Below are 11,260 nucleotides of genomic sequence, written 5' to 3'. Positions count from 1 at the left end.
CAAGTATTTTTTTTTTTGGGGGGGAGGGGTCATCAAGATATAATAATTATCAATTAAACAAAAAATGGGAGCCACAATTCATTTTGATAATTCTTTGTAATAACTATATAGTCTGATCACAGATTTACCAGGTATTGCACAACACCACGGTGTATTGCACAACAGCTTCAATTGAATATAAATTCAATCAAATATCACATTCCAAGTTATTAACTACATTGAATCTGTGTCAAAAATCTATAATGTGTCAAATATTTAATTACAATCCAAATAAATTCAGACCTGTATCGAGCTTTAATATTGTGTCAATTTTTGTCCCATTTTGTTCAGAAAGAACTCTGCGGTCTGATCCAGATGCGCTCGTTGAAGCATATTTATTGAATTTCCATGTGATGAAGACTTCCCTATTTCAAATATAATTGTATTTTTTCTACTTTATATTACGTTTTCTACACTTGATTTGTGTTGTATGTCATCGTTTATATTTTCAGTGTCAATGGAAACGTCACAGAAAGTAAGTTTTATATCTTTACAATCAAAAAGGTGGCTTAAACTTAATCCAAACTTATACTTCTACATTGTATCTTGATATATTGAAACTATGTATCATGAATACAAATGTGTCACATCATGATATGACTTTCTTTTCTTTAATAACTCTATACTCGAAATGATGAAAATAGATTTACAGACATTTTGAAATGTTGAGTAAAATATATCAATTTCTGAACATACACTGACATTTCTTATTCATTTTGTAATTAACTCTTTCAGAAAAAGCAAAGAATTGATAAGGTATTCTAGCGCCTTTGTTTGTTTTGGGAATATTGCAATTTTGAAAGTACAACTGATCCATTAAAAGGTTAACAGTTATCATATACCTGATGAAATGAATGTTTCATGGTTTTAAATATGTAATATATGTCATAAAATGTAAAATGAAAGTAAATGCAAAAGAAATAGTCATCACTCACATCATCAATGTGGACATAAAAGTTGTGAACATCTTATATAGATACATGCATAATCAAAAACGACAAACATAATCGATGAAAACAAAGTGATTAACGTCTTTATTTTTCAGCTGTTGGAAAAAATACAAATGATTTCACTATTATATGCAAGTATGCAGAATGGAGGTAAGAAAGATGTGATACAATATTTGTTTCTGCATATAGACATTCCACATATATTGAAAATATTTTTTTCAATATTTATGATAAGGAAATGTTAATAAAAGCAACAGTAGTACATCGATGTTCAATGGTCACAATTCAATTTAGCGAAAATAAATCCGGGTAAACAATTTAAAACGATCGAAACACATCAATCACAATATAAAATAAATGGACCAACAGCAACACTGAACTACCACATATGCAAACGGCAACATACATAGTAGCGGACTGTCTGATAAAAACAGTCATACTCCTGACTTGGTACAAGACATTTTGGAGAACAAATGTGTGTTCAACCAGCTGTAAAACATGTTAAACGATGTATATACGACTATTTTCCTCTCTTTGTCTACAGTTATATTCTGTATTGTGTATATATGAAAAAAGAATATGGAAAAATTAAGTATATTACGCTAGTTTCAATGTTTTTGGAAGTTGTTTATATAAGTCAAAAAATTAAACCCAACAGGGTTCTTCAACGGGATTTGAACTGACACCATTGATAAACCATGTACTCCATTGGTAAGCATCATGGTCAGCGCCCTAGACCACTTGATCACATCAGCTATACAAAAATACCGAAGACGATTCTAAATAGACATAAGAAATATGTTTTAAGCATGTGACGATGTTATATTATTGTTTATTAACAATTTATTTTTATTTGTCAGTAATTTAACTCATAAATATTTCTCTAAAGTTCTATTTTTACTTTTGAATAGATATATGCAACAATTCGCTAGTCGTCAACCTAGCTCCATCGGCCGTGTGCATCTATCCACTTGGAATCGGATGATGGAACTATTTTTAAAGTATTAACTAGCGTGTTAAAGTTGTATCCTTATACATTCGTATAACTTTCTGACTGATTTAGTTTATTATAAAGATATCCCTAAAACTAATTGAACTTTTTTTTAGAACTAGAAATTGATAAGATCAGAAGGATACATAGACATGTAAGTAGAAAAGTCTTTTTGGTTAAATCTATATAGCAAATATTGATTTAATTAATTTAATGTTATACCACAGAATAGTACTTCGTTTTCTTCATTTTGAACTCTGTAGTTTATCATTTTAGACAATTATATCTCTTACAAGGTGAAATAAACGAATAGGCAAACATTAGCAATGAACTGAAAGCAATCATTAATCTTCCTTATCTAAATACATACCTTGTTAACAATTTCGCACACATATAAAGTTATGCATACTTTACATTTATAGGTTAAAGACATGATATCAACGTTAGTCGAAAAAATGATTGATAACATGTTAGAAGAAGAACATGAGCTAGAAGTAGAAGAACAGAGGAAAGGAGAGGTAAAAATTATTTTTGTGTATGTTTCTGATTGTTTATTGGAACTTTTTGAAATTTTGGATCCTCAATGCTCTTCAACTTTGTACTAGTTTGGGTTTATAAACATATTTGATTTGAGCGTCACTGATGAGTCTTATGTAGACGAAACGCGCGTCTGGCGTACTAAATTATAATCCTGGTACCTTTGATAGCTATTCACACCACTGGATCGATGCCACTTCTGGCGGACGTTTCGTCCCCGAGGGTATCACCAGCCCAGTAGTCAACACTTCGGTGTTGACATGAATATCAATAATGTGGTCATTTTTATAAATTTCCTGTATAAAAAACTTTGAATTGTTTGAAAAACTAAGGATTTTCTTATCCCAAGCATAGATTACCTTAGCCGTATTTGGCACAACTTTTTGGAATTTTGGATCCTCAATGCTCTTCAACTTTGTACTAGTTTGGGTTTATAAATATTTTTGATTTGAGCGTCACTGATGAGTCTTATGTAGACGAAACGCGCGTCTGGCGTACTAAATTATAATCCTGGTACCTTTGATAGCTATTGATGGTTTCTAAACGTCACATTAGAACAAGAGGGCTATTTTTGGGCGATAAATATGTCTACCGCTTAAAAAGACCTCTGGATAATTTATAAACTCGGTCTGTTTCTGAAAGTAATTCTAACATCATTTTTCATTTTTTATCCCTGCATACCACCATTCCCCATCCGGAATTATAATTGTTTTGAACATGCTTTGAACGACAAAATTTCTTCCTATGTTACGTTTACATTTTCTTACGCCAAACATGCGAAACACTGAATGTGTTTTTTTTATTTGATAGATGCTGTTTGTGCTTTTTTGTAAATGATTTTTTTGTTTGGAGATTGTAACACAGTGATGTGACCATATTTTGACTATTTTACCGATTGTGTCTGTTTTGTTTACGCATCGATGTGAAAATAACGGAATTTGATGCGACTGTCATACAAATGATAGTTTTAGCGCTATACAACCAGGTTCAATCAACCATTTAAAAATGCCCGTACCAAGTCAGGAGTATGACAGTTGTTGTCCATTCGTTTGATATGTTTTGTCGTTTCATTTTGCCATTTGATTAGGCACTTTTCGTTTTGAATTTTCCTCTTTGCTTTTTGCATGTATCGATAGCATTATAGTTATACGACTTAATGTTTTTTTCGTGATTTTACATTACTCGTCACAGTGTTGTATCAATTACAATTTGTACATTTGTACTGGCATTAAAAAAATGTATAATTCGCTCAAATTGAAGCATCCTCATTTGGAAACCTATACTTGAGAATAATAATATATGAGACTTTTTAATCATGCATGCAAGTTGTTAATCTACACAACTAGGTACAGTAACTGTGTTTATTCTCAAAGGACAAACTATTGTCGTCGTATGTTGAAATCATTTTTTAAACAACCTCTTATAAAGTGTTCCCTCGTCATCTTAACAAACGTCTACATAACAGGAATTATTCAAATTTTTTTTCTGGATTTTCAGACACAAGATGAACTAGATGAAAATGAGCCCAGTAATACAGGTAAACTTATGATTATTGCAGTAAAACTTCTTTTTTTAGTAAAATCGTTGATTTCAATATTTCATCCTGAGCGAATAAATCTGAGAAAAAGAAATTATTTCGGTGACAATTATGGTACTGATAACAAAAGTTCATTCTACCACTTTTACTAGAAATTTGCGAGCTGATGCATAGATTGGTATAACACATCGGTTCAATGCCATCTTAAATTGTACCTGCTCAGATTCACAAGTTACACTGATTTTATTAGATCTTCCTGTCACATCCTTAACGAGTTAATAGTAATGAAATGTTTGTTTTGAAATGGTGTATGCTCAATCAAAATTGCACTTCAATATTATAACAGCAGTCGGTTTTTATCCAGACTTTTTCTGCATTATTTCACATGACATAATTCACAAGTTGTATTCTAGTGATCACTTAAAATATCTTTATGTTCTGCAAGTAAAATTGCAAGTGTTTTGTTTCCACTGCTTATATTGGTTATATATACTAGGAAAAGGAGAGTTTGTTTGGCGTTTTATTAATAACAGCTGATACTTTTTTTCCTTGTAGAGTCAGTCTTATATCAGTGTGCCGAGGAAAACACTGACAACTTCATGTCGGAATGGCAAAAAGCGAATCAGGAAGTGTCGCACTTATTGAATAGAAACAACGAAATAGTTGTAAGAGCGACAAAACTGCCCCAGTGCGACATTCCTTCAATGAATTTCCAGCCAGATATCGATGGAATAGTAGTCGAGTTGACAAGCTTTGCAGGAATAACATTTCCGTTGACACATATCTCAATACTAAGACATGAATTTAATAGTTTGGAAAGGATTTATCCCAAGTTGAAGAAACATTTAGATCTTCGTCACTATGCCGAACAAACACTGAGTGTCTTAGCACAGTGTAAGGGCACAGAAATATCTATTGAAGGTCCGTGGCATATATGGCTTGGTGTTGTACCGCTACCCGGCACAGTTTTTCAACAGATACGATTTTTAAATATGACAAAAGTGACTTACGATTATATCAAATCAGTCGGAACAACTCTGACATGTAAAGCAGCTGGTGCTGCACTGGGTGGTAGGGCACGAAACACTTTGATGAAGGTTGATTTGCACAGTGTAAAGCATTGGACAGTTATGCCGGACGAATGTATGGATGTTCTGAAGTTGCTACAGGTTGCAGTTGACGAGGTAACATTACCAGATGGTCTCATTCCTATAATATTTGCATTCAGATTTGGTGAACGAACAAAACATGATATTTCTCTTACCGGTTTTAATATGATAAGAAAGACGACAGTACATGTTGGTGTAACAATTTCAAGTAATGATTTGCAGTTATTGTGGGCCAGGCATGGAATTCAGCAAGTGACCGGGGACAGAGGTACAATGTATTCCTGCTGCTCATTTTCTGACATCGTGAATTTCCAGTCTAATACTGACGGCAGAAACATTGACGTTTCGGCTGATGTGCTTAACGTATGCACGATCCCCAACCAGGTTCAGTTTGTTCAGTTTTATGGGGATATTCCACATCGTCGTCCACACCTCAATGTTTACCATCCTGTGTCTGGAATAATTGTATGTGGAGATGTTATCAATAAAACAACACGTGATGCTATCGAGAGGGCTATTGACCCGTACATCTTCTCTTTCGACCAAAATGTTAATCTCCTCCGAGATCTTCGATGTAGGATGGAGTTTGTAGTTGAAGTGCCTCCAATACCCCATGTTATAGCTCCACATATGTACATTTCATTACCAAATATAGAAAGACTGTTACAAAAATACGATTTATTGGTACCATATGTAAATGCTGATGACTCGCTTTTGTCTGCTTTGAGATCAGTGGGCACACAAATGATAGAAAGACTTCGTAATTTGTATGATGAATATCAACTGACTGGAGACAGTACTGCTACATGGGAAGCATATTCTTTAGGTATGTATAATATTATCATTATTTGTGTACTATCTGATGTGAAAAACACCAATGTATTCGAAGATATGTAACTTGATTATGTTATGAAATACGTTTAATATACTATTTATACCTGTATTGGCAATAGATTCATTAGGATCTGCGAAATTTTAGTGTGTATAACTCAAGACCTGGATGTATCTATTAAAAAGATAATCGAATGGCAAGTGTAGGTACCATTTATTCTAATATATATGTTTCCTGTTTTAATTCCATGAACATATGTAGTTTAATTTATACCTGTGTAAATCATTTTTGTTTCTGTAATGAAAAGAAAACCAATAGTATATGTCCAAATTAAGATATACAAACAGAACTCTATCTTCATTAAAACGGTCGAACAAGACACAATACAATTATTATTAATAGATTTCATCAATCCATGACAGAGTTCATTACGGATACTCATCTTTGTTTGTTCTACATGGAGCACCCTATGATTTATACTATTTCTACAGATCATGTCTGATGTGATATACCGGTAATACGAAAATTAATATGCGAAACAAAAAGAAATGTTTCGCACTAAAATCAAAATGACACATTTTTCGATTGAAGTTGTGTATATCATGAAAAAAGTCTTTCATAAAAGCAAGAATGTAAGAGGTCAATACTTAAGAAATGCTGCTAAATTGAGTGTCAATCAATGTATATAAATGTCTGTAGTGCTGAGTGCAAAATGTATAAGCTTATATTTCACTTCAGAGCTATGTCTTGAAAAGATGTTATGGGGAAGACCTGCCTCACCTGTATCGAACAAATTGGCAGTGGAAATAGGTCCAGGTGCAGTTAGTCTAATGAACTGCAGAACAGGCCAATTTGGATTTCTTGCATTGGAGCCTTGGATTTACAGAGCCACGCCACCACCACTTAAAATTTGGTTCAAGTCCAGTACAGCAATTTCGAAGGTAGAAACTTTCTACGGTTTTCACAATTTTCTTGACAGTACGTATGAATTGCTGGGAAAACAGTTTATAAAAAGGTTTCTTGAAGATTCGTTTATCAGTCAAAGTGTACTTCCTGGTAGCTGTGTTGACTTTTTCCAACATCTACAAGGTCAACCTAATTCACTATACAAAGGAGTTAGCATAGGAAAAATGTCCCGGGAAGATGTAGCCATGAGTCTTATGGCAATGGCTTCTCCACGAGCGTCCAAAGTGTGTACGCGGATGATAGAGTTTCTTACCCTAGCAGACTTACAGTTACAAGATGTCCTACTATCAGGTATTAATAAATTCATTATTTATTGCACTTTGCTGTACACAATTGTTTTGGAGACATAGCTCTCTCTATAAATTCGGGCACTATATTATTATTCATTTAAACGGCAAAAACTTACACCGGATAACTTGCCAATATACAAAAAAGAAACATTAGACATGTTCAAACAAATGTTTTCATCTTTATGGAAAGCAATGTGTAATGTGTAAATGGTACGTCTTGATACCGTGTGCCACCACAAGTTTCAGATTCTTAATATATACATTTTAATTTTAACAAAAAGACAACTAGGGACATACATTATTGTATAATATGGTAGGCGCAGGGCGAATTTCATCATTGATACTTGTGTACTTATAGACATTTGTGTGTCGGTAATACTTGAATATTCTTTGTATAGTATGTTTGCTGGACTTTGAAATATTGTTTACCTTAAATATTTGAATACACTGCCATAAACAAAATCGAATAAACAAACTTATAGAAAGGTCGTTATTTTTCTGCTAAATTTGCTTTATATTATCTCAAATTTCACTATACCACTTGTGCATTGACATTGTTTAAATCTATATCATTTAATTTTCAGGTATCATGGAAAATCAACTAGTGCGTTTCCCTGTTATTCAAACATGGGATACAGCTGGAAACAAGACTTTCAGGTTAATCTCGAATAAATTTGTTGAGTTTTGTTCACCTGATGGCAGTAATAAAGCAGAAGCGGAGAGGTTAACCACGTCGATTATACAAGAACTTGAGAGGCGACAACTAGTATATGCTAGAAAATTCAACTATCTGAGAGGAACATCATTCCCTTGGATTATACCTGTAATGGAAAAGCTTAACAAAATGAAGAAAAGACTAAATGCTAGACAACTTCTGGACACACTGACATTTCTTTCTTGTGTAGCATTGATTCAACAGCAGTGGTTTGTAAACTTTAAAAATATAGAACCAATGCTCTCGACACTTCCTGTAAATCAATTTACAATGCAATTGTTAGAAATACTGGGGAAAATAGATTTGTCTTTCGTTGGGACCCTCAAAATTCGTCGCCTACATAAAACCATACCTTTTCAGTTGCCGAAGGCTACCGCTATAGCTACAACTGCAGAAAAACCAGAAGTGGAAAATCCAAAGCCAACTGAAGAAAGTGAAGATAGTAACCACATTCAAGATGTCGTGGAGGATTATGAAGAGGACACGCAATGTCAAGATGTAGAAAAAACACTTTCAAAGCACCTTCCTATGGCTGTAAAAACTTTTTGGACGGCCCCTGAACTAGAAATTTTGCATGTTTTCAAGATGAAGAAATACAGACAAAATACGTTGAAAGAACTTTTTGAAATTTACTGCCATTTATGTCGTGATAGGAAAGTACCAGACAGAAGTTTTGAAAGTTTTAGGAGAAAACTGAACCGTGTCATGTCCACTTAATGAAATGAAATGTGTATTTACTTTGCAGACTGTTTATTCATTTTCCTGAAATTTATAAATTTTCAACCTACCATAGCATTTTCAAGTTTTATGTTATACATAGATATTTTATCAACACTTGTTTTTTCTCTCACTTATATCTCATGAAATAGCACATAAACTTTAAACATAAAACCATGGTCTTTTATTTTAAAAGCTGGATGTAAAGCTACTTTCTTAATTCAATTTATAGTAGAAACAAAATGCAATAGTTTTTATGCAATTTTTGATTAATAATAGTTAGTCTTTCGTCTTATATCTGCATATGTTGTATATAGTAATACTATGTTGTATATTAGTAAGATAGTTTGTGTTATGCTGTAAATGATTGGTTAACCTTGTACTTTCTTTTCTGATTCTGAAGGGTTAACTTATATATACACATACCATTGTATATTATTGCAATTATGTCATCTGTTATGTTGTTACGCACGTCTTCACAAACAGATTGTGGTGTACTCTATTATCATGTGTATTTTATCTATTCAAAATCTTTATTACCTTAAACTTTACAGTTCATCGGTGTAAATACAAATTTTCATAGTAAACAAGTAAACAGACAGAGAATGTTCATGTAATATTGTCTCTGATTTTAAATGCATTAAAAATGTATTTTCCTAAATTGGTTAACTGTTTGATGTTCTTTAAACTTAAAAGTTCAATAGATTTAAACACAATTGGTCTAGACCAGTAGTATTTCTTTATGAATTTTACTCTAAGTTTCTTATATTTCGGACCCACTAAGATGAAATGGAATTCGTCTTCAATACACTGACGGCAAATTGTACATATACGACGTGACAACTCAATGTTTTGGTAGCGTCCAGTTTCCACTGCTACTGAATGAGAAGAAAGTCTTAATTTTGAAGGGCTCTTCGGTACTCTATAGGAATATATTTTGTCAAATAAAATTGTAAATCAAAACTATTTATAATGTATTTATAGATACGTCACTTGCTACTGTAATCAAGTAACGAATACATCTCCTATTTAAAGGTGTGATATTCTTCTTCTTCGTATGCGTGAATAATTTGTCATTTTATCTGTAGAGTTGACTCATGTTTTTATGAAAGCATGCTTTGTTCTCTATCTGCATACATTTGGGTATCCTTGTTGACAAAAGCAGTATTTGTGTTAACTACTCACATCTTTTGGTTTGAGTTCATATTGCCCACGGTTTATTTTTAAGTGTTTGATGTTCGTACGTCTCTCTTTGAGTCTGTTTTTTTTACCAGTATTCTCGTTTAAATATTCTCCTTTGGCTAATGATTTCGATTTCCTTTTTACCATTGTTTTATCTGTATCTTTTACACTTGAAGTGGGATATCCGAACACGACAAACACACACAACTAGTATTTACACATGAACACAGGTTATTAGATAATGGTCGCCATTATGACCTGATTTGCCATTATGACAAAAGTGTGTCACAAATTTATACATGTTATATATTGTATCCTTCCTCTGTTATAAATATCCAATAATGAACGAATTAGAACAAAAGGTTAATACAACTTCGAATACTGCTTACAAAACCTAGCAGACAACAATTAATTACCCATTCCAGTTCACGTAATACCAAACTGTTTTTGAGATAAAAGACGGCCGCCAGTTTGCAGTAGCTTCTCGAGTAGAAAACAACGCAATATAAAAGGAACAAATGAAAACATTACTAGCGAAAAATATATGATATGGATCTTTGAAAACAGATACTATTATTATGATAGCAGTAATGTTAGACCTCTAATAGAATTAAGAATCGAAACTGGGAATGTATCACAGAGACAACAACCCGACCAGCACAAACCAACTCAAGGCCACCAAGGGAAGATCCATTTCATTAATTGCATAAGTGATTGATAAATATAACAAAAATTCGTATCTTTCCATGTCTCAAACGAAATAAAGTAGATTAAACAAATAACAAACTCCGAGGAAAAACCAAAAACAGGGCAAAGTTCATAAACAACTGGCAAAACCAAACGCTCAAAAAAATCAGCTAACACAACGAATTGAAACAACCGTCATATTCTTGACACACAGATATATATTTTGTTCTCCTCACGTTTAAAATGTTCGTTAATAAACTTATATAGCTATCGTTTCCTAAACATATCAGTGGAGCCAATAAAATATTATACCACCAATTCATGCCACCGAATTCAGTGACGGCGTTTTATGTCAAATAACTGCCGATTCAGTTACAAATGTTTAGGTGGAAATTGACCCTCTTAATACCATGTACAAGTGTGAAGAGATAAATTTCAGCATTCCTAACCAGACATTGTTATTTACATACGGAACAATCGAAAATGGTGTACCAATGTGTACTTCGTTACGTAGTATTGACATTATTAGGATGTTTACCAACTTTTTTCTTGAAACTGGTAAAGGGTAAAGCAACAACTGTAGATACAAAATATGTTATATGTCTATCTCTACTTTAGCGATCAGTGTGCATTTCTCCCTCCTTAGAAATAAAATAGTGAACTTTTAACAAAAGGTGTTTGGCATATACTTGTTATGACAAATATATT

General features: G+C 33.0%; 1 protein-coding gene across 1 annotated transcript; it reads left to right on the top strand.

Annotated features, from left to right (window-relative positions):
* Positions 1-495: 495 nt before the first annotated feature.
* Positions 496-8,408, top strand: LOC143048818 (uncharacterized; the record flags this gene model as incomplete). Its single annotated transcript, XM_076222687.1, has 9 exons — positions 496-514; positions 1,085-1,139; positions 2,097-2,134; positions 2,403-2,498; positions 4,015-4,054; positions 4,610-5,989; positions 6,734-7,252; positions 7,836-8,017; positions 8,327-8,408. Coding segments are annotated over exons 1-9 (2,410 nt in total), but the record flags the coding sequence as incomplete, so codon positions are not given.
* Between the last annotated feature and the right edge of the window lie 2,852 nt (positions 8,409-11,260).

Source organism: Mytilus galloprovincialis, chromosome 10 (assembly GCF_965363235.1).
Source record: "Mytilus galloprovincialis chromosome 10, xbMytGall1.hap1.1, whole genome shotgun sequence".
Taxonomy (NCBI): Eukaryota; Metazoa; Mollusca; class Bivalvia; order Mytilida; family Mytilidae; genus Mytilus; species Mytilus galloprovincialis.
The sequence above is the reverse complement of the archived record's forward strand: the minus strand, read 5'-3'. Positions and strand labels throughout refer to the sequence as shown.